General features: G+C 49.0%; 1 protein-coding gene across 1 annotated transcript; it reads right to left on the bottom strand.

Moving 5' to 3' along the window:
* Positions 1-442: 442 nt before the first annotated feature.
* Positions 443-24087, bottom strand: ARSL (arylsulfatase L). The gene is made up of 11 exons (XM_081277039.1): positions 23913-24087; positions 18293-18337; positions 15993-16154; positions 14879-15000; positions 11539-11661; positions 7651-8071; positions 5628-5764; positions 5198-5332; positions 4067-4229; positions 2228-2355; positions 443-884 (listed from the first exon to the last, which is right to left on the bottom strand). The coding sequence occupies exons 2-11, from the start codon at positions 18313-18315 to the stop codon at positions 526-528; spliced, it is 1773 nt and encodes a 590-aa protein (XP_081133165.1). The 5' UTR covers positions 18316-18337; positions 23913-24087; the 3' UTR covers positions 443-525.
* Positions 24088-27580: the final 3493 nt, after the last annotated feature.

Genomic DNA, 27580 nt, shown 5'->3' with positions numbered 1-27580 from the left:
AGGGAGACTAATACAGTGACCAGCAGTCCTCTGACCAGTGCGAAGACCTGAGTGTGGGTGTCCCCCCAAAATCTTATGTGGAAATCTTTACACTCCCCCCCCAGGTGATGCTGTTAGGAAGTAAGAGCCTCTGGGAGGGGACGGGGTCCTGAAGGTGGAGCCTTTATTGCTACTGAAAGCCATAAGCTGAGACTTGATCCCTTGGCATGTCTTATCAAGTCATGTTTGTCCCCTGGGACTTCCCCCCTCCGCACCTGCAAATCTGCGATTTGGAAGCACCTTCTGTTTGCAGAGTGGCCTCCTCCAGGCTTGACCAGGGTCCTCTGTCCCAGCCTCTAATTGCAGGAGGTCCTGGTCTCTTTGCTGGGAGCCCAGAGTGGCCCCTGAGGGTGCGTTTCATTCAGTGTGGATTGTGCATTGTGACTTCATGTTGATGTGTGGAGTCACTGGTGACCACGGAATGGATGCCTGAGGTCAGCGTGAGGAGCTGTTTGGACCAGGCTCCGGCTCTTTCCACGTAGATGGTCACTGCCCTTGGTCCTCTGTGTCGCACCAGCACAGGGGGAAGGGGCCGCAGCAGGGCTGCAGCCACGGCCGCCACAGGTTGTTCAGGGTGCCCAGCTGCTGGGGAACAGTGCCCAGTGACCGCTGATGCTCCTCCACGGCCTGCCGGACTCTGCCCACCACTTGGTGGAACCGGGGCTCGGAGTCGGGCGTGAGGACATGAGACTCAGAGGGGTCTCTGGAGAGGTCAAAGAGCAAAGGCGGGTCGTGCTGGACCACTCCTTCCCCAATGCAGGGGCAGACCACCTTCCCGTAGCAGGCTCCAGCACCCTCTGGCTGGAAGATCGGCGTCATAAAGTGCACTTTCCACAGGGTTGCTCCTGGTGGAGGGGCGAGAATCACAGAGAGATGACGTCAGGACAACAGCAGGACTCACCCACGTGTCCATCAAGAGGTGAGTAGCACCAGGTGAGGGAGCCCATGCCTGTGATCCCGGTGGCTCGGGAGGCTGAGGCAGAAGGATCGAGAGTTCAAAGCCAGCCTCAGCCAAAGCGAAGCCCTAAGCAACTAAGTGAGACCCTGTCTCTAAATAAAATACAAACTAGAGCTGAAGACATCGCCCAGGGGTTGAATGCCCCAAGGCTCTATCCATAGTTACCCCTCTCTCCCAAAAAAAAAGACCCGAATAGATATAATTTAATGCAGCCACTCTGTGGAATATTACACAGCCCTGAAAAAGAAGGAACCTCTGACATTGGCTATACCATATGTGAACCTGGAAAACACTATGCTCAGGAAAAGAAGGCTGATGCAGAGCCTGTGCAGGACGTTTTGTATGAAATGTGCAGAAATGAGCAAATCCACAGAAACAAACAATGGTTCAGTGGGCCCAGTGGCTGGGGAGTCTGAGGAGGAGGAGTAAATGCTAAGTAGGAGGGCTCCCTTTAGGGTGAGGAAAATGTTCAGGAACCAGATTGGGGTGGTGTTGTACTACACTGAATATATCAACTGCCCCTCATTGAACATTTGAAAAAAATCCAGTTTTATGATGTGCTTTATTTCAATATATATCTTTTTTAACTGAATTGCTTGCTTTCTTGATGCAAAAGAGTCGGACGTGACTGCATCATGGTCCAGAAAGCAAATCCACAGTAGCAAAGAGACAGGAAGGCAAAGGGATAGAGAGGAAAAGACAAAGGGGGGGGGACAGAAAACAAGTATCGCTAAATGGGACAATTACCTGATTATGAAATTCTGAGACCTGGATTGATATTATTACTATTATTGTTGTTGTTGTTGTTCTTGTTATTATTATTATTATTTAGTCCTGGCAATTGAACCCAGGGGTGCCTTACCACTGAGCCACATCCCTAGCCCTTTCATTTTTTTTTTTTTTTTAATTTTGAGTCAGATTCTAACTAAGAGGCTGAGGCTGGCCTTTACCTTTCGGTCCTCCTGCCTCAGCCTCCTGAGTGGCTGGGATTATAGGGGTGCACCCCTGCACCTGGTCAAGCACTGGATTTTAAAAAAGAAGAATCAGTTCTGCTGCTGGCAAGTGGGTGAGGCAGAGAGGGTGAACATGGCCATGCGGACGGTGAAAATGTGGTCAAGTGTCACTGAGTAAAAGTGACCTCAGGAGCAATCATGCACTGTCTAGAGCCACCAGAAGCCTCGTCACAGGGTGTTGGGTGTCTGTGTCTGTAGGGGACCTCGTTGTACTCACGGTCCTGGTCCCGTTGTTGCCACCGGGCTGCGTGCAGAAACCTCTGGCAGTAATGGAGCAGGAACTCGTGGTCCGAGTGCTGAGCGGTCCCCAGGAGCAAGGGCAGCAGGTCCCGGCCATCAATCACTCTGCAGGGAGCACATGACACTCAGCACCAGGGGGCGCCAAGGGGCCCTGCTGAGCGTATCCCAGGAGAGGAAGGAGAGTTGTGCAGGTGTGGAAGGGCTGGGGGACCTGGGGGGCCCAGAAGCCTGGGGACATCGCCTTGGATACAATGTAACCAGCTTGTTGGTTTGATTGGCATCACTTTTAGATACAGTGTAACCAGCTCGCTTGTCTTGATGGGTGGCATCTTTGGATACAATGTAACCCGCTCACCTGGTTGGATTTGGTGTCTCCCAACTTGCCTTGAAGGGGGAAAACAAAGCCAAGCACTGAGGACACGCCTCTCTATTTTACACGCCATCGACCTTGAGCCCCGTAGAACATGCCGCGGTGTCCTTAAACAAGGCCGGGCAGCCCTGGCTCTCAGGGATGGTCACAGGGAGTGGCATCTCCTTATCTGTCTGCCCTGTCTTCTTCTCTCTGCAAATACAGCTCATCCGACCGCACCCGCCCTGTTCTGTGTGGGAGGAGGTCGGCTTCGGGTACCAGGGACCTTGTCTGCAGGCTTGTGCCACCAAAGGCTGCGTCTACCTCTTCTGACTGGCAGTCACAACTTTGCATAGTGCACTGCCCATCACTGTCCTCCAGGGGGGACCGAGCGCAGGACCCTCCTGGATCCCAGTCCTGCAATCGGAGGACACCTACGACACTCATTTAAATGGTGTAGTATTTGCTAATAACCCATGTCCACGCTCCTACATACTTTAAATCAAATGCAAATGCCTCCGAATGCTGAATACGGTGTGAATGCTGTCTAAATAGTTATTCAGGACAGATGCAATTCTACTTTTTTTTTTTTTTTAATTTGGCTCCAGGGATGGAACACAGGGTGCTTAACCACGTAGCCACAACCACAGCCCTTTTATTTATTTATTTATTTATTTTGGAGGCAGGGTCTCATTGATTTGCTAGAGCCTTGCTAAATTGCTGAGGCTGGCCTCCAGCTTGTGATCCTCCTGCTTCAGCCTCCTGAGCCACTGGGATTATAGGCATGTACCACTGTGCCCAGCAATGACAGTACTTTAATAATAATAATAATAATAATAATAATAATAATAATAATAAGGCTAATGGGGTTGTTAAAAGAAAACATCATGAAGCCTTTAAAATTGTTGTCCACACAGTTTCCTAATAAATATTAGAAGTAGATTTCTAGTGTATATATTAGAATGTCTGAACATAATTAAAAGGTACAGCTTTGATTCATGTTTTCATATATATCATGAATGGATCTGAAATGTGAGCTGTATGAATACATGTGCTAGGTGTTTCTAGTGTATAAATTAGATTCTGCTGCAGTATATTAAAATTCATGGCCATGTGATTCAATTGCATGAGATATATGTATAAATTCGTGTATATACTTATACAGTTCTTGCAATTGGATGTGCATGGGAGATATGCAAATGCATGATAGGGTATATATTTGAGTATATAAATCTGAGTATATCAGTTAGACTATGTATACTGCATTGCACATAACACCGTGATTAAATTGCATGAGGTAGGTGCATATATTCAGATATAGCTGTGAATACACATATATACCTCCACACACACACACAGGAATATCTCATGCAATTGAATGTGCAACTTGAGATCTGCAAATACATCTCCCCACACACGTATTTTCTGTCCACAAAGTGGAACTGCTTTCTTTGGTCCCTTCTCTACCTGTCCTGTGGCACCTGGCCGCCCCCCAGCTGGACCACGGTGGGGAACACGTCCATCAGGCTGGTGGGCTCCTGGATCACACGGCCGGCGGGCAGCACACCAGGCCACCGGAAGATCCCGGGGACACGGATGCCCCCTTCCCAGCCGCCCATGCCTTTGCCTCCTGCGAAGAGAAAATGATGTAGTATGAGATCAGCAGGCGTTGACCCAGGTGACTCTGAGTGGATGCAGGAGGGAGCTACCTCTGTCTGCTCAGGTGCGTTCAAATTGGCAGAAGGGGGAAGACAGAAGCAAAGGGTTTGGAAAGGGCCACGTCACTGACCCTCCAGGGGACACAGATGGAACATCGGCAGAGATGGAAACAGATTTGGAGCCTGGCTTGATCCCATGCCCCCCTTTCGTCTTAGGTTCGTACTTGACAAGTCCCAACCTCCAGGAAACCCTCCTCTAAACAACTCTTTTATTAAATAATATATTAAGGCTCCTAGGGGAAAAGTCAAAGGCCGTGTTCTTCTGGATGCATTTAGGAGGGATGCATTCAAGGTGGTGGGCACCTGGCATCGAACACAATGAGGCTGCCAGGTGCCCACCACCTTGAATGCATCCCTCCTAAAATCTGAACCTGGCACCCGTGGTGTGGACCATCCACTGGAGGGCAGATCATTTCTATAAAAAGGAACCAAGCCCTGGCATATCGTGCAACAGGATCAACTTTGAAAACATGGTTCTTCAATCAAAGAAGCCCGACACCAAGGCCACACCACGGGGAACCTTCTATCTGGAGCAGGAAGAGATGGAGGGAGAGAAGAGGAGTTGGTGGTTGGGGAGGCAGGGCACCCACAGATCAAGGAATGACTGATAAAAGCACAGGGATTTTTTTTTCCTAAGACAATGAAAATATTTTGAAATTCTACAGTGCTAATGGCTGCAGAGCTCTGTCAATATCCCCAAAACCACGTGTGCAAAAAAAATTTAAAAATCAAAAAAAAAATCTGAGCATGGCAATTAGAGTTTCTATGGTGTTTTGGGCTGGAAAGAAATTCAAGTCCGGGGGGCAGGTGGTGCGTTTTCAATGCCAGGGTTGGGAGAGGCCATTGGCCAGAGCGGATTGGGGCCCTTTGTGAGCCTCACCCTTGTAGACTCCATTCCAGCCTCCATATTGGTTGGTTCCCAGGCGAGACTCCAAGCATCCCCCGTGGTCCGCGGTGAAGTAGACGAGGGTCCGATCAGCCAGACCTTCCTGGTCTAACGTGTCAAGAATGTGTCCTGCAGAGGGCACAGCGTTGGGGCTGCTGGCGACAGAGTCGCGCCCAGAGCCAGCTGCTGGGTGTGCGGTCTCATGCATTTTTTGAAAAAGCTGCTCAAGTCCGCGTGCTGTGTCCGTGTCTAACGGGAGCCCACGGGGGCATGACGGGGACAGCCTGGGCACTGGTGATCTGGGGCATTATCCCGTCTCCCAGTGGTATTGGTCCCAGGGCCTCTCTGGGGCATGGGTTGGTCTACATGCAGGACCAGGCCGTGGGCATCTCTCCCCGGGTCTTCTCCGGGGGAGGACACTCACCCACCAGCCAATCCATCTCCTCCACGTTGTCCCCATATAACCCGTGACGACTCCTCCCTCGGAAGCCTTTGGTGGTGACCAGAGGAGCATGGACGTGCAGAAAGGAGACAAACAGGAGGAATGGCCTGTGCTTATTCCTAAAAGTGAATGAGAGGCGAGGAGAGTTGTCCTTGTTATTGTGACAAAATCCATACTGAAGGCCAGGGGACCCTGAATACGGGTCTAACCTGCCACCTGTCTTTGCTTTGGTCCCCACAAAACTGCTCTTCGGCAGGAGGAGGATCTCATGTTTAAGAATCTTAAAGGGTAGGGCATGGTGACACATGCCCGTAACCACAATAACTGGGGAGGTTGAGGCAGGAGGACTGCAAGATGGAGGACAGCCTCAGCCACTTAGTGAGGCCCTGAGCAATTCAGCAAGACCCTGTCTCAAAATAATCAATCAATCAATCAATCAATAGAGCTGGGGGACTGGGGCTCAGTGGCAAAGGACCTCTGGGTTCAATCCCTAATACAAAATAAAATAAAATAAACTTACACCTCTATCTAGTGATAATTTTCCCTTTTAAACTACACTTGAAAGTCCACATCACACTTTTCCATCTGAATGCTGTAAGTTTCAAACTCTACATACTTAACAGTCCAGGAATAAAGGACGTCACACTGCCATCTGTCTGCACAAGCATTTTGTTAAGTTATTTAGAAGTTGCCTCTGCTTGTAAACATGGGTTATAGAAGAAGCGATATTATTTATACATGAAATTTTCTTTATAAATGTTGTCAGGTCATGAGTTCTTTCTCCTTTTTGTTGATGCATTATAATTATACATAACGGTGGGTTTTGTTGTTACATATTTGTACATGCACAGAAGCTAACGGTAGAATTTGGTTAATACGAAATCAGCTATATAATGAATATTTACGATAGGAAGTAATCATGAAAAAACATGCTTTAAAAATGAGGCATGCCGCATTCATGTTTATGGCAGGCCAATTCACAAAACCCAAGCTACTGAATCAACTGAGGTGTCCACCCATGGATGAATCGAGAAAGAAAATATGGTGAATATATGCAGTGGAGTATTACATAGCTAGGAAGAAGAATGACTTTGCAGGTAAATGGATGGAACTGGAGAGCATCAGGCTAAGTGAATCAGCCAGACCTATAAAATCAAGGGTCAAATGTTTTCTGTGCTATGCAGAAGCCAGATTAAAAATAAGGGGGAAGAAAAAGAAAAGAAGATGGAATATGATCAAAATAGAAGAGAGATTCATGGAGTGGAGGAAGGGCCCTGAGGTCGAGGGAGGAGGATGGGGTTAGAATGAATCCAACCTCATTTTATTGTGTACATCCACGAACATACCACAGTGGATCTCACCATCATGCACATCCACTCGATGCTAATTTAAAAGAAAAAAATCACGATAAGTCAATAGGCAATAAAGGTTATAAGGTAAAAGGAGGGACTGAGAACTGGATTAGGACAGGGTATGTTCCATGCTTTTTAAATTAAGTCAGAGTGAATCCTAATGTTATGTATTACTAAAAAGAACCAAGAAAAATGCAAAAATGGGGCACGCTAGGTTATGAGTTTGGATGGGACCTTCAAGGCCCTCCTGATGCCCTGGGGAGGCTCACATGGTGTCCTGTTCACGGCTCGAGTCTCCGCGTGAAGGAGAAGTCTTAGCCCTAAAGGTAGCACATCCTTCTCCCTCAGTTTCATTTGCAAGTTCATTTCAAGTGTCAGGCCCGAGCTGCACCAGGCGATGCCACCGCAGAGTCCCTGGGTGACTGTGGGGTCAACTGAGCCCTGAGTCAACAAATTCCAACTGGACGCCCACCGTGTTTCTGTGGACATGGTGCAAGGCACGCAGCTTGGCAGGCCATCTCCCGTGCCCCATGTTGCCAAGAAAAGTCTTTCTGAGCCTGGGATGGGCCAGGCCTCAGACACCCATGACAGAAGAAGGTGCTGGACATTGCACATGGCCAGGGGCTGGGAGGGCGCGGCCCCCCTGGGCTCACCTTTGCAGGAAGGAGGAGGCTTCCTGCAGCAGGAGGGGCGTGGCCCTGTCAAAGTCCAGGGGCTGCTGGGTGACAGTGTGGTTCCTCATCAGGAAGCAGTCTGCGTGCACGATCAGGTGGCCCACGAAGCGCGAGGCCGTGAAGAGGACAGCAGCAGCCAAGGCGGCCCCGAGGACGGGCCCCCAGGAGCGGGTCAGCTGGGTGAGGCGGCCCAGCGTGAGCGTGAGCGAGGCCACGGCCAGGACCTGGCACCAGAGGCCCAGGGTGCGCTCCAGGCCCACGCGCTTCTCCGACAGCTCCCACCCAGCGCAGTCGGCCATCATGCTGAAGGGCATTCCAAGGAAGCTGTCGAACCCGTGGGCCTGCGGGTGGTGGCAGTGATCGCGGGAAGACTCACAGTTCAGTCCCAGGTGCCATTTTCCTGGGGGCAGGAGATGCAAACAGTAGGTATCACCTATATTATGGTTCGGGTCTGCCGTGTCGCCCCAAATCTTCCTGCACTGCAGCCTTAGACCCCAATGCAACAATGTCACAGGTGAGGCTTAGGGACAGAGTTGGTTTAGGTCAGCTCTGGCCTCATGGAGGGATTCATCCATTGAAAGATAGAAGACAGTGACACAGACCCTGGGAGGGGGGCTCTAGGAGACGGTGATTGGAGGAAGTTGGTTGGAAGCACACACCAGGTCCCTGGCCCCTTTCTTTCTTTCCCTTGGCTTTCCATCTGCCATGAACTGAGCGGCTTTCCTATACCATGCCCTTCGGCCATGATGTTCTGTCTCACCCCAACCCAGAGCCGTGGAGACGTGGGGCATAGTTGGAGGAAGTAGGACACTGGAGACACGCCCTTGGGGACTCTATCTTGTCCTTGGCTCCTCTCTCTCTCTCTCTCTCTCTCTCTCTCTCTCTCTCTCTCTCTCTCTGCCTCTCTGCTCCCTGGTGCCTTGTCCTGAGCTCCTCTCCTCCTCCAGGCCCTGCCGCCATTTTGTTCTGCCTCCCCTTGGGCCAGAGCCATGGAGTTGGCCACTGTGGACTGAACCTCAGACACCAGGAGCCCCCAAGTAGATTTCTCTTCTTCTAAAAGCTCATGTGTGAGACACTACAAGAATCTTCAGAGGTGAGATGATTGGGATAGGAGAGGTGTAACCTGCTCAGTGGATTAATCCACTTGCATGGACTCACTGGGTGGAGACTAATAAGTGGATTAATCCACTTGGATGGACTCACTGGGTGTAGACTCATAGTGGATTAATCCACTTGGATGGACTCACTGGGTGGTGACTGCAGCAGGTGGGGTGTGGCTGGAGGAGGGGTCCCTGGGCTGTGTCTTTGGGGTCTCTGTCCTGTCCCTGGTGGGCAGAGCTCTCTCTGCTCCCTGGTGCAACCTAATAGTGGATTAATCCACTTGGATGGACTCACTGGGTGTAGACTCATAGTGGATTAATCCACTTGGATGGACTCACTGGGTGGTGACTGCAGCAGGTGGGGTGTGGCTGGAGGAGGGGGTCCCTGGGCTGTGCCTTTGGGGTCTCTGTCCTGTCCCTGGTGAGCAGAGCTCTCTCTGCTCCCTGGTGCCCTGTCCTGAGCTGCTCTCCTCCTCCAGGCCCTGCCGCCATCTTGTTCTGCTCCCCTTGGGCCAGAGCCATGGAGTTGGCCACCAGGGACTGGACCTCGGACACCAGGAGCCTCACATAAACCTTTCTTTCTTTAAATTGTTGTTTCCTGCATATTTTGCACAGAAAGGTGGCTAGGACAGCATGCTCGCTCTACTCGAGCTCTCTCCCAGGAGCTGGGGCAGTGTAGGCTGTGACATCAATGACAACACCACCTGACCTTATCCTTGTGGGAACAAGGGCCCCGAGAGGAAGCATTCCCCTGAGTATGAATTTCTCATGAGAGGTGTGACAGATCGCCATCAATCTGCTTGCTTAAACCAACAGGGGATGGTTCTCTGTCACATCTGGACCATCCACTCAAGATCCTCTACAGGCTGTGTTTCCACATAAGGTCCCACAGGCAGCCCTGGATTGTCTATTGGCATTCCTGCTGTCCGTCAATCACGGATAGAAAATGTTAGGGGGGAAATTTGCATCTTCTTTGAGCACAGGCAAATTGTTTTCCTTGGTACTCAACAAACAATAGAGCGTAGCAACGAATCGGGCAGCACCGACATTGTTTTGGGTATTTTAAGTCCTATGAAGGTGATTTAAAGTCTACAGGGGGATGTGTCCACGTTCTATGCCAACACTGTACCATGCTATATAAAGGAGTGGAACCTCCAAACATTTGGGTATCTAGGGGTTCCTGTAGCATTTAGCTCCTGATACCCTTGGGAACCTTGTTCAGTCTTCACCTGGTCACGGTGCTCTATAACAAAAGAAGGATGTGGCTGGGGATGTGGCTCAAGCGGTAGCGCGCTCGCCTGGCATGCGTGCGGCCCGGGTTCGATCCTCAGCACCACATACCAACAAAGATGTTGTGTCCGCCGAGAACTAAAATAAATATTAAAAAAAATTCTCTCTCTCTCTTAAAAAAAAAAAAAAAAAAAAAAAAAAAGAAGGATGTATTCACAGTGATCAGGCTGTTTCTGAAAGCTCAATCTCCAGAATGAACATAGAACAAAGAGTTCTGGGCTTTGGGAGTGGGAGGCCCATAATAGAGGCCAAGTTCAAAGTGGGACATTGTTTCAGAGCTCAACTTTCAACTCCAGTAAAGAAAGATTTTTGTCTTCTACGCCGCCACCATGAGGGGATTGATAAAAACCACATTGTGTGTTTTCTTGTGCCATGGGATATTTGATATTCGGAAACTCCATGAGATTTCCCAGGCATTCATAGACCAGTCTACCTTAAGACATAATGGTCTATTGATTTTCTGTCCCACATACCAGCTAGACATGTCCTCCATGATCAACAGATATAATTGCTGATAAAAAATATTACTACGGAGTTGGACACCGTGGCGCATGCCTATAATCCTAGCAGCCTGGGAGGCTGAGGCAGGAGGATGGTGAGTTCAAAGCGAGCCTCAGCAAAAGTGAGGCCGTAAGCAACTGAGCGAGACCCTGTCTCTAAATAAAATACAAAATAGGGCTGGGGATGAGGCTCAGTGGTTGAGTGTCCCTGGGTTCAATCCCTGCTACCAAAAAAAAAAAAAAAAAGTTATCCCTACAAGTGAGGATCATAGCCATGTGGTCCCCTTTCCCTTCTCCCTGTCTGTTGTCTTGAAGTTTCACTTACTTACTTTTTGTTCAATATCTAATGTGGTTTCTTGGCATATAGAAAAACACATGTTTGTTATGGAAGCACAGAGCGAGGTAAGTTATATGCAAACATTTGGTCAATGAGCATCTAGTTTATGTTGTTTTGATATTTATTTTTGTGTGTGTGTGATGGGGGTATCGGTATGTTCCCTAGGATGGCCTCCAACTTTTGGCCTCAAATGATCCTCCTGCCTCTGCCTCTGGAGTAGCTGGGACTACCACCATGCCTGGCCATATGACTATTATTTTTGAATGTGTTGACTTTTAATTTTGTACCAGGGATTTAACCCAGGGGTGCTCTATCACTGTGTACCCTCCCCATCCCTTTATATATTATTTTTTAAAAAATTTTTGAGACAGGGTCTTGCTAAGTTGCTGAGGCTGGCCTCCAATATGCAATCCTCCTGCCTCAGCCTCCCAAGTTGCTGATTATAAGTGTGTGCCACCACACCTGACCAGTTGACATTTGTTGAATAACTTGTGGCCCCTGTGCATCCTGGGAGACCACATCATTTCTGTCATCTGGGAAATTACCTGGGACCTCACTGGTTGCCTTTTCAAATATTTGGAGTTCAATAGACCCTTAAAAGAAAAGTAGTGAGCTCCAGAGTTGAAAGAAAGGTACCTACCTATTAGTCCAGTGGCGTAGCCTTGGTCTCTCAATATTTTTGCAAAAGTTATCTCATTGGTGGGCAGGCCCCCGGATGCTGCTGTCCACTGGAGAACACGGAAGGCATTGCTGGAAACCATGCCTTCGAGCAGCCAACAAAAAGAAATAAGTTACTATTATGTATTTGCTTTTAGCTGACGATGATGATGTTCACTCTTTTAAATTGAGAATATTCTGTAGAACTCTCCATTATTGAAAATTACATTGAAAAGTTCCTTCCTGCAAAGACCTGCCTCACAGAACCACGTATTTGGCAGGGAAGGTCATAATGAAATGTCAATGCTGGAGAGAAGGTGTCTGGTCTTGTGCAAGTTAGGTCACTAAAGGGGAAAAAAAAAAGAATTTAATGGAAAAGGAATGAGAATTTAAAATGCACTTTGATTTCTCCAAATTCTTGCTATCACCAAAGAGTTTTCACAGTTATCTGTGAAATGATGTGCAGAGCTTCTAGGTACGCTAATGGATGGTTATCACTCCAGAGAGTGCATAGGGAGTTGGCCTGGTGTGGATTTTGGAATGATTGAAAGATTCATTGCATCAAGTATGGTAGTGCACACATGTAATCTCAGTGGCTTGGGAGGCTGAGGCAGGAGGATAGCAAGTTGGAGGCCAGCCTCAGCCACTTAGCGTGAACTAAGCAACTTAGCAAGACCCTGTCTCAAAATAAAAAATAGAAAGGGCTGGGAATGCGGCTCAGTGGTTAAATGCCCCTGGGTTCAATCCCTGGTATCAAAAATAAGTAAATAAACAAAAGAAGATTTCCTGGATAGTTCTAATATACTGGCAAACCATTGAGCTCTTGGCTTCAACACAGGTGTGTATGTGTGGGAGGTGCTGGGTATTGCACCCACGGTTGCTCTACCATGAGCCACAGTCCTAACCTTTTTTTTATTTTGAGTATCTTGCTAAATTGCTGAGGCTGACCTCAAATTTGCAGTCCTCCTGCCTCAGCCTCCTGAATTGCTGGAATTTCAGGAGTGCATCATCCTACCCAGCTATGCAGAGGAAAAGGAAGGTTTTCTTGCTATTTAGGTGTAGCAGGGCCACCAGATCAGGGGATGAGTGAAAAGTAGAGTTTGTGACCATTTGTGAGAAGAGGGGGTATGCCAGGCCATGGGGTACCATCAGGGAGGCACTGGGGTAGATCAGGAGGCAGAGGGAGTGAGGAAGAAATTTAGGGAGATGCCTCCATTTTAAAATTTTTATTTTAAATGGAAAGAAATAAGCAAGGCAGAGCAAGACGTTTTCAAATCTGCCAGCGTTAATAATTTTGGTCTGCTCCGGGCTACAGGGGCTGCTCACTGCCCCAATTTCCTGGTTGCAGAACCTGGGGTGAGGGGAGCAGGGGATATTCACCCAGAGGACATGGGCAGAGGATTTGAAAGTTCCACATGGAGAACAAGCTCACATGCACATTTGCTGTTATCTCTAGGAACCAGCCAGCACCCAGAGGGTCAGCTCCCCGAGGGCCAGCAAGGGCCATGATATCAAAGCATCAGAATGCAAAAAATAAAGATACATGTTGAATGTATGCTTAATACTGCAGCCCAGAGAGAGATGGACGGATGGATGCAGAGACAGGTGACGAGTGGGGACATGATACAGATGAAAGATCCAGTTGCTTCTTTTTCCTGGGAAATCCTTAACTAGTCCTGGGTGAGAATCTCCCCTGGAGTCTGGGGCAGATTCTTCAGCCTCAGGGTCCAAGAGCAGAGAAATGGTGAGGACAATACACAGAGTTCTGAATTTTTGATCTACTTCCTACCCAACTCCCTTGCAAATGGCAGATTTTAAGCTAAACAATAACATATATATCATGCCCCAAAATAATCTATAGGACATGAAGGGCCCCTGAGCTGATTGAGAAATCCCTGCCTTGGAAAGAGAAAAATATCTTGCCAAAGGACATCCCCCCACGGACCACAGAAAACAAAGACCATTCTCTTCCCATTAAGAGGGCAAAAATTTACGAATGAGTTTCAGAAACACATTCATATTTTTGCTCTGATTAAACATATTTGTTTAGTTCTTTTTTTTTTTTTTTTTTTTTTTTTTTTTTGCACCTTGCCTAATGTATACCTGACGTCTGTGATAGGAGGCTCAGCCAATGGCCTCCTGCCTACTTTTGTACCCCCAGCCAGTGAGAAATGGATTGGTGCTGCTGTGGTTTGGATTGGGTGCGTCCCCCCAATAAGCTGTGTGTGGAAGGCCTGGTTCTCAGCTGATGGTCTATTGGGATGTTAGGGAGCCTTTAAGAGGTGGGGTCTAGTGGGTGGAAGTGAGGTCATGGAGGCGAGGCCTGGAAGGGGAGAGTGGAGCTCCACCCCTCCTTCTGCTTCAAGAATCCTCCATGTTCTCACCACAGGACCACAGCCAAGGAGCCAAGGACCAGGAGCAGGGCCCTTCCACACCTTGAGCCCAACAGAGACATCTGGATCTCAATGAGCTTATTTCTGTCACAAAGCTGACTCATCCAGGGCCTTTGCAGATAATTGGGAAAAAGTAGAGAAGGTTTCATAACCTGTTGGTTCTTTTCACTACTGTGGGAGAGAAAAAAAAAAAAAAAGACCTGACAAGAACAAATTTAGAGGAGGAAAAGTTGAATTTGGTTCGTGGCGTCCGAGGTCCAGTCCCTAGTGGCCAACTCCATGGCTCTGGCCCAAGGGGAGGCAGAACAAAATGGCGGCAGGGCCTGGAGGAGGAGAGCAGCTCAGGACAGGGCACCAGGGGGCAGAGAGAGCTCTGCTCACCAGGGACAGGACAGAGACCCCAAAGGCACAGCCCAGGGACCCCCTCCTCCAGCCACACCCCACCTGCTGCAGCCACCACCCAGTGAGTCCATCCAAGTGGATTAATCCACTGATCAGATCACACCTCTCCTCCTCTAACCATGTCACCTCTGAACTGTCTTGCATTGCTTCACACATGAACTTTTGGGGCACAAAATGCAATACATATGGATAAAGTTTTATTAGGACATGGCCACAACCATTTTTGAGTGCACTGTCCATAGAGGACTTCAAAAATGCCGTTGAGCAGCTGTACCCAAGACTGTGTGGCTTGCAAAAATGAAAATATTTGCTACCTTGCCTGCTACAGAAAATGTTATGTTCATACAGTTAAATCCCAGCCTGGGTCACCTTGTTCCCCGAGGGGCTAGAGCACCAGGGCTGGCTGCAGTGTCATGGCAGAACTCTGTGGGCTGGGACCCATCTTTCCCCATCTGGGTGTCAATGAGAGAAGGCTGCGGGTGGCCATGCTCCTGTTCCTCCGCAGGTGGGTTTCACAGTAGGACTAACCTGAGCGAATGGGGTATCTGCCCGTCAGGAAAGCAGCCCTGCTCGGGGTGCACACAGATGCCGCGGCGATGTGCTGGGTCAGGACCACCCCGTCTTCTGCAAGCCGGTCGATGTTTGGAGTCCTGCCGAGAGAAAAAATAATAGTGCTGTGTTCTGCTGTGTTCTCCTAAGAAACCTAGATTTTCATTAGCGTAAGGTAAGCTGCTGGTCATCAGTGAATGCATCAAGATGTGCTCAAGAATGATCCAGAACCTTAAATGTCCTCAGGACCTTCAAAGAAACCGCATCTTGATGAATTATGGTGGACTCCATGTCCACCAGGCGCTGCTAGTCCTGAGAGACAGACAGATGGGCAGTTCAGAAGCGGGAGGCTGCTTCTCACTGGGCGGTCAGGGACTGCATGGGCAGGTCCAAGGTCACGGACACCCGTGAGGGTACCAGACCAGGCACACCCAGCAGGGCCCGCAGATTCAGCTCCATGCTGGGTCTCAGGGGACATTAGAAGAATGGAAATCAGTCCTGAGTGGGTGGGCTTGGCTGGATGGAAGAGGGGCTGGGAGTGAGGGGCAGTTCAGCATGGCTTTGGGCTCACAAGCAATAAAACTGATTTCCAAGACACCCTCCATCTGTAGTGGGTGGGTAAGAATCCTATTTTCAATCCCAGTGAGTAGATCATTTGCTAGGTGGATTGGAGCTGGATTTATGTTTGCATGTGCAGCCTTCTGTGAATGTCCCCATTGGCCACTCCTAGGGTTGAATGCATCCTCAAATTACCTGTGTGGGAAACATCACCCCCAAAACCACATCCGTGGTACTTGAGAGCGAGACCTCTGGGTAGTGACTGGGTCCTGGGGGTTGTGCCCTCAGGGTGGGTTAACGGATGCTCGGAGTGGGGGGTAATTGCTATAATGCCAGCTCTGTCTCTCCGGGGTGCCCTCCACCACTAGGAAGCAACAGGAGAACTGAGCCCACCCTGAGGAGGAGCGGTCACCTGCTCTTGGATGATCCTGCCTCCAGATCCGGGGGCTGCAGGACCCTCTATTCCTATAGGAATCACCAGATCTAGGACCTGCTCTTTCCTCTGGTCCCCAAGAACCCATTTCCCATTCCTTGCCTTAGGGTCTTGTTGCCATAGCAGCCGAGGTCTCCAATGCCAAGGTCATCCGCCATCATCAGTAGGATGTTGGGCCTCGAGTCAGCCACATCCCTGCAGGCGGACGGCGTCCCTCCCAGCCACAGACCCAGGGCCACGGCCAGGCAGCTCCTGAAACACAGGCTACACAAGCATGCTCAATCCTGTAGTACGCGCCATCAGTCAGACGTTTGCAGGGGGACACGGCGTCAGTGTTTAAGGGTTTGATGGGCTTAGGGTTTAGCTTTGAACCTATGCCCCAGGCCTTTGATTTTTTTTTTTTTTTTTCATTTAAAATTGCTCATGCACTTGATGGTCTTATTTGGACTTTCAAAGTAATTTTGGAGGCTCTAGAGTGATGTTGAATGGTTATGGCAATAGCAACTTAAAAAGCCTTATTTAAGCTTCCTTAAAATGTATGGATCTGTTTCCAAGAACAGCTACTGCACTCTCCCCTTCTCCAACTGGCTTTTCTTCCTCTTCCTTCTCTCTCTCTCTCTCCCTCTCTCTCTCTCTCTCTCTCTCTCTGGGGGGGGGGGGGTGTTACCAGGGACTGAACTCAGGGTCCCTCAACCAATGAGTCCCATCCCCAACCCTATTTTGTATTTTATTTAGAAACAGGGTCTCACTGAGTTGCTTAGGGCCTCTCTTGGTCTGAGGCTGGCTTTGAACTCAAGATCCTCCTGCCTCAGCCTCCTCAGCCACTGGGATGACAGGTGTGTGCCACCGTGCCTGACTCTTGTTCTTCTTTCTTAAATGGCAAAACTGTGTTGGACTTGTGTGTTGGGGGTACCTTGCTACAAGTTGGAACACTGAGTAGACACAAGCTCTGGGCAGTGGCCAGTCCCGGTGAAGCCAGAAAATATATAGACAGAGTAGATAGGTAAATCGAGTCAGGAGGCCAATTTTTGAGTGAGTCTGGAAAGTTGAAGACTGTCCCCTGAGGGTTACTGTTTACTCTAAAATTACCCTCGTGTCAACCTTAGTAGGACCACTTGTGAATTAGCTAGTGGCTTTCATCGAGGACAGGGTAGACACAGTTCAGATGATGGTTCTGTATACCCACTATCAAGCCCCAGACCCAGAAGAAGAAGTGCGGCCTGCCCATAGAGACCCTAGATAGACCCCCAACTGAGGCAAGGTTCCAGACAAAGGGGGGAGTGAGAAGCTGATGTGACTCCATTTTTGAGAAACCAGCTTCTACCTCAAGGCCTGTCCAGGGAAGGGGGCATGACCCTTGTCCTTGGACAAACCCACAGAGCACTCCTAGGCACATACCCACCCTGCTGAGTTGTTTGTCTACAAATAACAGGAGAGATCTGCTGCGCCAGGTGTCCCTGACTCAGTCAGGCTATGTGGGGACCCATAGCAACCCCCTAGCAACCACCAATCAGCATGAGACAGGGAAATACCTGGGATGCCAGATGACCTCCCAGTAGTTTATGGTGGTTGATAACATGTTGGGAAACCATGTAGTTCAGCACGTACACCCCTCATGGCCTAAACCAATCAGTTCAAATGAATCCCCCTCTTGCACTAACCAATCACCCCTACCCAACTTGTTCCCGCCAGTGAATGTGCTCATCATGTTTTAGAGTTGTTGTTTGCTTTTCCCGTGGTGTGGAATGATTCGCTGTGGAAGTTGTGACAGAGTATCCCCCCAAAACCTATAAAATCTCACTAGACAAAGGACCAGGACTCACTCCCTGGGACCGCTGCATCAGGAACGGTTGTGAGTCCAGGCTGGAGCTTGCAGTAAAGATTCTTAAGTGATTGCATTGGATTCAGCTCCTGGAGGTCTATTGGGGTCCCAGGAATCTGGCATCACATCAGGAAGCTGGTAACGTGAAGCCAGGAAGAAGAGGAAAACCCTGAATCTTTTATCCCACGATACTATGATGCGCAGGTGGGCTTTGGAAGTGATGGAGGTCCTGGTCCAGAGAGATAGTAAAGCACAGGTCCCCTCCATAGTGTGGCAGAGCAGAGATCACCCTGAGTCTCCAAGGAGGTTTGCCATAGGGGCTGCGGAGAGCCAGGCGCCTGGCCATCGGATGCCCTTGGCGCTTCCCACCAGGTTTGGGACTGATCTCTCCTGAGACTGACTGGAACTCTCCCAAGGTGCGGGGTCCTGGAGCCCTCAGACTGATCCTGATCCCCATGCCCGGGGCTCCAAGGTCTCCTGGGTTCCTCACTGAGCAGAGGCCCCTTGCTTATCTGTGGATTTGGGGAGACACAGGAGGAAACGCAGGCAGGGGCCCGGGGACCACACCGTCCTGTCTTACCATGAATATCCCATCCGCCGCATGGTCTCGCTCCTGTCGTGTTTCCTGTAGAGAAACGAAGGGGTTGAGAAGAACTGGGCAGCAGGAAGCTCATCCTTCCTAGAGGTGAAAGGCCGGGATGGAGCTACGTGGAGAAGCTTGGCTCTCACGATATCAGCTCCAGAAGAACCTTAAAACCATGGCAAACTCTCATAAGGCGATGCTCCAGCACGGGGTCTAGACACACTGGCACGCTCTATCAAAAAGGTGGACAAGCCCAACGTGGTGGTGAATGGCTGTCATCTCTGCAACGTAGGAGGCTGAGGCTGGAGGATATGAAGTCAGAGGCCAGCCTCGGCCACTTAGTAAGATCCTAAGCAAGTTAGCGAGACCCTGTCTGAAAATTTAAAAAGTAAAATAAAAAGGGCTGAGGATGTGGCTCAGTGTTGAAGCACTCCTGGGTTCGATCCTCATTAGCAAGAAGTGTCTTTGTGGGTCCAGAGAAGGAGCATTTGGGGCTTTGCAATGCAGATAGTTTCTGTTGCAACCAGCCCATTTGCCTGCGGTAGGGAGAATGTGGGAGTAGAAAATTCAAGAATGAATGGACACGCCTGTTAGCAAAACCTTGCTGAGCAAGAGAGAGAGAGAGAGCTGGGCTTGCTCACTGAGCCCTGGCAGCACTAGAAGAGTGAGTTTGCCGTTCTCTTCACTCTTCTGTTCTCTGCACGCACCACCATTTGCTTATCTGCCCGCCTGCTGCAGGACAGGAGTGCTTACACCTGTGAGCCATACTATGCTTTCATGAGACCTAGTATCTGTGCAATGCAGAGGGACACGTATCCCACAAACCTGGTGGGTCCTGACAAGGCAGTGTGCCCCTTGGGTGTGCAACGCTCTGAAATCCTGAGCTTTCCTTCCTGATCATGGTGCAATCATTGGCCAGAGACCAGATGTTCTCTGGTCACCAGGCTCTGTGCATTTTGTCAACACATTTCCCAGCACACAGGGATGAGGGTTTTTGACTGTCCCCAAGGGGTCTTGAGCTGACAGACCAGAGCACCTGACCCAGGAGCTCTGTTTCCAAGTCCTGTCTCCCTGTCTGAAGCTTCCTCTCCATTTCTCTTAAATTGTGCACAGACGCACGAGGGACCCATTAGCTCAGAGTGTTGGGTGTCTCACAGGCGGCGGGGACAGCAGAGCTGGCTGTGTCTGCCACAGGGAAAGAGCTTGGTGTTGACTTGTGGGCTTTGGGACATGGGGAGGAAGCAGGGTGATGTGCTGAGCGAGGTGACATGCTGAGCGGGGTGACATCTGGATGTTTACCTCTGCATGGGCAATGGCATGATCTGGACAAATGCCCTTTTTTAAAAAAAAGATCAAGTTTGCAGCAATGTGGGGACCAGTCAGAGCAAGGTGGGACCCGGAGCTCAGAAATGAACCAGGAGAGAATCCACCAAGGTCACACCAGCAGGTCCACAGACCTGGGAGGGGAGAGGAAGCAGGTTGAGGGACTCTCTCAATTCCCCTCACCTGAATGCCAAAGAGCTACAGGGTGAGCATCCTTTGTCCAAAAGGCTTGGGACCGGAACTGGCTCAGATTGCAGATTTTTTTTTTTAAATTTTGGAGTATTTGCATTTGAAGACATCTTGGGGACCCAAGTCTAAACATGAGATCATTTGTCTCATGCACGCCATGTACCCAGCCCCATGGTAAGTGTTGCACTATTTGGGGTCTGCATTGCCTTGAGGTCTGGTGGGGAATTGCCTATGGCCGAAGTCCTGCCCATGCTGAAGTTGGTATGAGGGATGCTCAACTAGTGTGGGACAAAAGCAGATTCCTGCAGAAGACAATGGACATTAGTAACAAAGAAGAAAGCTAATTATACATGAAGTTATTAAAGAAGCCAGAAGCAGCGCACAGTGTGTGGCTTTAGGTTAGATGCCAAGACCACCAGAAAACCAAGCAGGCTGTGAGGAGATGTATCTGTGGGGGAGTGAGGAGTGAGATTTGGGGTCTTTTTTCGGGACAGCAAGATCTTCAACAGAAAGGCATTATTATGGCAGTGTGAAATAAGTATCGCCACACTATTTATTGCACACGCAAAAATTGCTGTTGGAAATTTCCAGTTGGAATGTGTTGGTATAGTGCATGTGTATATTTTCTTTATAGTACTGGGGATTAAATCCAGGGGTGCTTAACCACTGAGGCACATCCCCAGCCATTTTCATTTTTTATTTTGAGACAAGGTCTTGATGAGATGCTTTGGGCCTCACCAAGTTGCTGAGGTCAGCCTCAAATCTTTGATCCTCCTGCCTCAGCCTCCAGAGTTGCTGGGATTGCAGGTGTGCACCCCACCATTTTATTAAATACACAAATTTAATGAAAGAAGGAGGGAGGGAGAGGAAATGAACATGTCTCTGATAACCCCTCACAGGTTAAATGAAACAAATAGAAATAGTTCTGGTAGTAAAAGGGCTAAATTAAAAAGTCCTGGGCTGGGGATGTGCCTCAAGCAGTAGTGCGCTCGCCTGGCATGCGTGCGGCCTGGGTTCGATCCTCAGCACCACATACAAGCAAAGATGTTGTGTCTGCTGATAACTAAAAAATAAATATTAAAAATTCTCTCTCTCTCTCTCTCTCTCTCTCTCTCTCTCTCTCTCTCATCTCTCTCTCTTTAAAAAACAACAACAACAACAACAACAACAAAAAACATCCTCAGCTACTTTGATAAAGGAAAAAATGTCTTAAAAAGACTGAATTGTACCACCTCCAATGATATTTTATCTGTAGAAGAAAATGTCCCAGGTGTCACCTAGGATCTATTATTTAGAAAACACAGGTATGAGCCGGGTGCGGTGGTGCACACCTGTCATCCCAGCAGCTCTGGAGGCTGAGGCAGGAGGATCATGAATTCAAAGCCAGCCTCTGCCAAAGTGAGGTGCTCAGCAACTCAGTGAGACCCTATCTGTAAATAAAATGCAAAAGGGGACTGGGGTTGGGGTTCTGTGGTTGAGGGCCCCTGAGTTTAATTCTTACACCAAAAAAAAAAAAAGAAAGAAAAGAAAAGAAAGAAAGAAAAAAGAAAGAAAGTTAATGTAGGTAGGTTATAAGGTTTGGGGTCTTTTCTCTTAACCAGAAGATTTTCACCAGAAATGCAATAGTTATTCTTGATGGTGTACTGATTTCTGTGTTACTAAGGAAATGCATTTTTTTTTTTTGCAGTGCTGGGGACAGAACCCAGGATCCCCTGTATGCTAGGCAAGCACTCGCCACTGCGCTGCACCCCCAGGAATCAACTGAAAACCCTGCACCAGAGAGAAACAGACACACCGAGAATCGAGAATCGTAATAGGCTCAGTTTTGTTTTTCTCATGCAGGTTGGCAGTCTGCCGATGCCTGGGAAACTGTGACTTTTTAGGGGAAAAAACCATAGTGCACAATTAAGCACAAAGAGAACAACTAACACCCAGCCGTTGGAAGCTTCTGGAAGTCTTGCTGGCTCAGAATGGTTTGTGCCTGGGGGGGGTGGGGGGCAGGGGCTGTTCCTGGCTCCTTTCCCCTGCACCTGGAGTGTGCTCCTCCTGTGGATTCGGGGAGGAGGAGCTGCAGGCTTTGCAGGAGCTTAATTTTGGAGACAGAGGTGCTGCGGAGAGTGTGGTTTGCCGGTGGAGATTTGAAGAGCTGCTAACCTTTCTTAGTAGACTGAATTGTCTGCCGAGTGATATTGAGTTTCCTGCTCGCTGGGCATTTGACTGGGGACAGAGAAGGGGCCTGGGCAGGGAGGTAGAGTCAACACAGAAGGTTCAAGAACAAGCACAAAATGGTTGGACCCCTGTGTTTCCCCCCCCTCCCCAAGGAAGCAAGAGTGAAGGCAGAATGTGTATAAGATGCTTTGAGCTGTGACTCAGCCACGTCACACTTGGTCTTCCACGTCCAGTGGAGACAGAACCTGCACCGAGAGAGAGCTAGGCTGTCATTGATATCCCACCATGGGGACCTCAAAGTCTCAAAGCCATCATTGGGTACTAGAGGTACTCAGGGGCACTGGACCCCTGAGCCCCATCCCCAGCCCTATTTTGTATCTTATTTAGAGACAAGGTCTCACTGAGCTGCTTAGGGCCTTGCTTTGGCTGAGGCTGGTCTCCAATCACAATCCTCCTGCCTCAGCCTTCTGAGCTGCTGGAATGACAGGCATGGGCACCTTACCCAGGCAGGCTTAAGTTTCCAAACTACTGCCTTTGCTATCACAAGAGGCCTTTCTGCACCAGCATAGGCAGACAATGTGGATTTTTAAAAAAATATATATATATTTTAGGTGCAAAATAAATAAATAAATAAATAAATAAATAAAGGGCTGGGGATGTGGCTCAAGCGGTAGCGCGCTCGCCCGGCATGCGTGCGGCCCGGGTTCCATCCTCAGCACCACATACCAACAGAGATGTTGTGTCCGCTGAGAACTAAAAAATAAATAAATAAATAAAACACCAAAACACTATGTCCTTAAACTAGACTACACTTATGATTTTTTTCTTCAATAATACATTAAACCGAGTTCACTGTAACTTTCTCACTTCATAAACTTGCATTTTTTTTTTTTAACTTTGGATTCTTTTGTAAGAATGCTTGGTTAGAATACAAACGGCGTGGTTAAAAAATGGAACTTTTGAATGTTATTATGACCCGGAGGGACACCTATTGGATACTGTCACTTTCCAGTGCCCAGCTGTGAGTCTACATCCCTACCCGTTTTGCGTGCAGCTTCTCTTATATCAAGTGGCTGTGACAGGCGTTACAAAGTCGGTTTTTATTCTTTTTTTTTTAATATTTATTTTTTAGTTTTTAGGTGTACACAATATCTTTATTTTATTTTTATGTGGTGCTGAGGATTGAACCCAGTGCCTCATGCATGCTAGGCAAGCGCTCTACCACTGAGCCACAATCCCAGCCCCGGTTTTTATTCTTTATCAAATAGACACTTGTGCTTTTTTTTTTTTTTTTCTTTTTCTTGCAGGAAGATATACCAAGGGCCTCTGCCCACGCCTCTGGAGGACAGTGTGGCTGTGTTGGATTTACTCGGCTCCTTGCATTGGAGACCGGAGACAAAGCTCAGCCTGGGCTGGGGAGTGGATCAAGATAACGCCACTTGACTCTGTGAGCTCAAAGGCCTGCTTCTGCCCGGGACACGTTTGCATCTCAGCCCCTGGGAGGCAGCCCTCCCCTCCACGCTGGCCGGTGGCCACCACGTTCACCGCTGCCCCAGGGGGACGCAGGGAAGCAGCCCGCGCCCTCCCTGTCACTCAGCTCACTGAGTGTCCTGCGCCACAATGCAACTGCGCCCTCGCTCTTCCCCCAGGGCTGGGTCCCCGCCAGGCCCGGGCTCGGTGGCCACGTCCTGGCAGCCTGTGGACATCCCAGAGATGGGACCTCAGAGACGGCTGGTCCCTCCTGCCCCTGGCCGCCCCTGCCCCGCCCCCACGGACACGAAGTTTCAAAACCACCAAATAAAGAGCCCCCAAGTCCCCGCGGATTCTTTTCAGTCGCACAGAAAAACTTCTAAGAGTTGCCAAAGTCGCCAGGAGAGGGACAGGCTGCCGGGCAGGGCGGTCTGCGGCGGCGGGGACCCGGCGGACACGGCTTTACCTGCAGAGGGGTCTCGGGGGAGCCCAGCTCAGCTCGGGGGACGTCAGATCCTGCGGCACCTCGGCTGCGGGGGGTCGCCTCGGCTGCGAGGTCCTCTCTGCTGCGCGCGCCCCTGGGAGGCTGTCCCTGCGCCACGCACCCAGCGCAGCCCGCGGACCCGGCCAGGCCCCGCGCGCTGCCCGCCCTCCCGCGTGTGCAGCAGGTTTCCGGTTCTTTCTTGCAAGAGGAGCCTCCAGAATACACAGGTCTCCAGCCCCGGCCTCGGGTTCAACCCCCAGGGGGGCGTTGGCTGGCTGTTCCCGAAGAGGCCAGTGGGTGGCTGGTCTCCAAGATCCTCCTGGCATGCATGGCTGCACACCTCACTTCTTCCCTTTGATCATTATTTAATGATTTCCTCCCTAGATGTTGCTTCAAACATAAGAAAAAGTCAGGAGCAGTCGGGGATGAGGCTCAGCGGTCAAACGCTTGCCAGGCACCCACATCACAGCAGTGCAATTAAAATAGGCACATATTTTTATATAAACATATATGTAGTTATAGTAAAATGGATTTTATATACCTTATGTAATGTACAAGGTATATTAGATATATTTATCTATTCATATTTGTATATTTAATATTCGTATTGGTTTATTTAATATTTAATATTCATCTAATCATGATATACTTAATATATTAAGTATATAGAGATAATAAATACTACATTATTTATGTGATAAATACACGATCTGCAGAACATTCTTTGGGAACTGAGCAAATCGAGGAGGAAAGAGTGTGGCTGGATGGACTTGGGGGCACCTGGAGCCCCACCCAAATCTGCTGGATTCCTTGCTGGGCCTGGCAGGGTCCAGAGCTCCAGCTACTTCTGCAGTTTCAATGCCCTGAGACAGAACCTGGGTCCCTTCCTCCTTTCCTACTTCAGGCTCATCTTCTTCCTGCCCAATCTCTTCCTTCATGTCTGTCCCCTCTTCTTCCCCCCCTCCTCCTCTTCTCCTCTTCCTCATTCTCCTCCTCTCCCTGTTCCTCTCCTCCTCCATCTTAAAAAAAAAAAAAAACTAATTTATTTTTTTGTTCTAATTAGTTATACACGACAGCAGAACGTCTTTCCATTCACAGCACACGTATGGAGCACAGTTTTTCATTTTTCTGATTGTACACAAAGAGTCGCACCATTGGTGTCCTCACACATATACCTAGGGTCATGATGTCCGTCTCATTCCACCATCTTTCTTACCTCCATGCTCCAGACCCACCATTTGCCCCATCCCAGGTTTCTCCATCCTGCCCATCACCCCAACCCCCCGCATTTTGGATCAGCATCCACTCATCAGAGAAAACATTTGGCCTTTGGATTGGGGGGAATTGGCTAACTTCACTTAGCATGATATTCTCCAACTCCATCCATTTACCTGCAAATGCCATAATTTCATTCTTCTTCATGGCAGAGTAACATTCCATTGTGTATATGTACCACGTTTTCTTTATCCATTCATCTGTTGGAGGCTACCTAGGTTAAGTCCATAACTTGGCTATTGTGAATTAAACTACTATAAACATTGATGAGGCAATGTTTATAGTAGCTCAATTTATAGTTTATACCCCCCAAACTTAAAATCAGCACACTACAGTAATAGTCCTGTATAAACTGAGGAGTGGGATAACTGGGTCAAATGGTCTTTCTGTTCCAAGTGTTCTTTTTTTTTTTTTTTAAATGAATTTTAACATTTTATTTCTTAGTTTTCGGCAGACACAACATCTTTGTTGGTATGTGGTGCTGAGGATCGAACCCGGGCCGCGCGCATGCTAGACGGGCACGCTAACGCTTGAGCCACATCCCCAGCCCCAGTTCCAAGTGTTCTGAGGAATCTCCATCCTGCTTTCCAGAGTGGTTGCACCAATTTTCAGTCCCACCAGCCATGTGTGAGTGAACCCTTTGCCCACATCCATGCCAAGATTTATTATTCTTTCTATTCTTGATGATTTCCATTCTGTCTGAGGGAGATGAAATCTCTGTGTAGATTTCATTTGCATTTCCCTAATTTCTAGAAAGGTTGAACATTTTTTTCATATATTTGTTGATTGATTCAGAGATGCTACACCTAAGAAAGAAGAAAGTGGGTCCAAATTTTCATGATATCGGATCAGGCTCCAACGTCCTTAACAAGACTCCTAAAGCGCAAGAAATAAAATGAAGACTCAATAAATGGGATGGGTTCAAACTGAAAAACTTCTTCTCAGCAAAGAATGACTCCATGAGCTGAAAAGAGAGCCCTCAGAATGGGATCCGGATCTTTACCCCCCCCCCATCATCATCAGACATTGCACTCAGCTCCAGCATATACTAAGAACTCAACAAATTTAACACCAAGAAAACAAATAACCCCATCAATAAATGGGCCAAGGAGCTGAAGACACTTCTCAGAAGAAAAAATACAATCGAATAACAAATATATGAAAAAAAAATCATTTTCTTTTTCTCCCTCCCCTCCCCTCTCCTCCTCCTCAGCTCCTCCTCCTCCCCTCTGCCTTCTCCCCCTCCTCCCCCTGCTCCCTCTCTCATCCCCTCCTCTGCTCTGCCTTCTCTCTCTCCTCCCCTCCTCCCTCCCCCTCTCCTCCCCCTCCCCCTCCTCCCCCTTCCTCCCCTCCTCCTCCCATCTCATGACACTGCTCTCCAGTGGAGCTTGGAGCATAGAAGTAGCAGCCCCTCCTGGACAGAGTCCCCTTCCCACCCGCTGCCCCTGTCATCCCCGCCCTTTTCTCCAGGAACCTGGGAACCCCCCAGGGCTACGGTGGAGCCACCAGTTACCCGAGCTCAGCAATCTCAACATGCACATTTCTTAGGTGGTTGCTGCAGCTCTGATGGTATTAAGATAAAGCCAGTAAGTTTCACCTTAATACCACTCACACCTGTCATCTCAGTGTCAACCAGCTCACAGGGGCGGGTGCCCTGTTCTCATGAGAAAATCTCTCCTACTAGGCCACATATCAACAAGATAACCTATCAGGGGTGGGGGCCCCTTCCCTTCCCTCCTTTCTGCAGGGCCAGGCTTGTCTCAGCAAACCCCACCTGACTGCTCTGTCTTGTCCTGACCGGCTCCTGTGGGACCTCAGTGGCGCTACACAGATCCCAGTGCCTCTAGGTTCAGCACTGAGAACTTCTCGCCCTTTTCTGAGGGTCCTAGACATTAAGAGGAGAAAAGCACCTCAGCTCTGTCAATGGCAGCTTTAGAAAGTCCTGGAAGCCGGTGGAAAGGAGCCCAGCTTCTGACACACCCACCTGTCTGGGGCTGGGGCTGGGGCTCAGTGGCAGAGTGCTCGCCCAGCAGGTGGGAGGCTCTGGGTTGGATCCTCGGCACCACATAGAATTAAATAAGTGGAACAAAGGTATTGTGTCCAAAAAATTGAAAAGGGAAACAGAACCCAGGGGTGATGGCTCACACCTGTCATCCCAGCCACTCAGGAGGTTGAGGCAGGAGGATCACAAGTTAGAGGCCAGCCTCTGCAATTTAGTGAGGACCTAAGCAACTTAATGAGGCCCTGTCTCCAGAAATAAATAAATAAATAAATAAATAAATAAATAAATAAATAAAAAGGGCTGAGTGAAAGGAAAGTGAGAAAGCAGGAAATGGGAGTGAGAAGTGAAAGACAGAGACTAGGCAGAGGCACAC

The sequence above is a fragment of the Spermophilus citellus genome (genome assembly GCF_964194105.1).
Source record: "Spermophilus citellus genome assembly, chromosome: X".
NCBI classification, from domain to species: domain Eukaryota; kingdom Metazoa; phylum Chordata; class Mammalia; order Rodentia; family Sciuridae; genus Spermophilus; species Spermophilus citellus.
This window is presented reverse-complemented; position numbering and strand designations above follow the sequence as displayed.

Coding starts and splice junctions, on each gene's coding strand:
- ARSL (XM_081277039.1), bottom strand. CDS start 18,315: ATGCGGCGGATGGGATATTCATG. Junction 4,230..5,197: donor CTGGAATGGAGTCTACAAGG/GTGAGGCTCACA, acceptor TTCTCTTCGCAG/GAGGCAAAGGCATGGGCGGC. Junction 2,356..4,066: donor GGCCAGGTGCCACAGGACAG/GTAGAGAAGGGA, acceptor TGCTCCCTGCAG/AGTGATTGATGGCCGGGACC.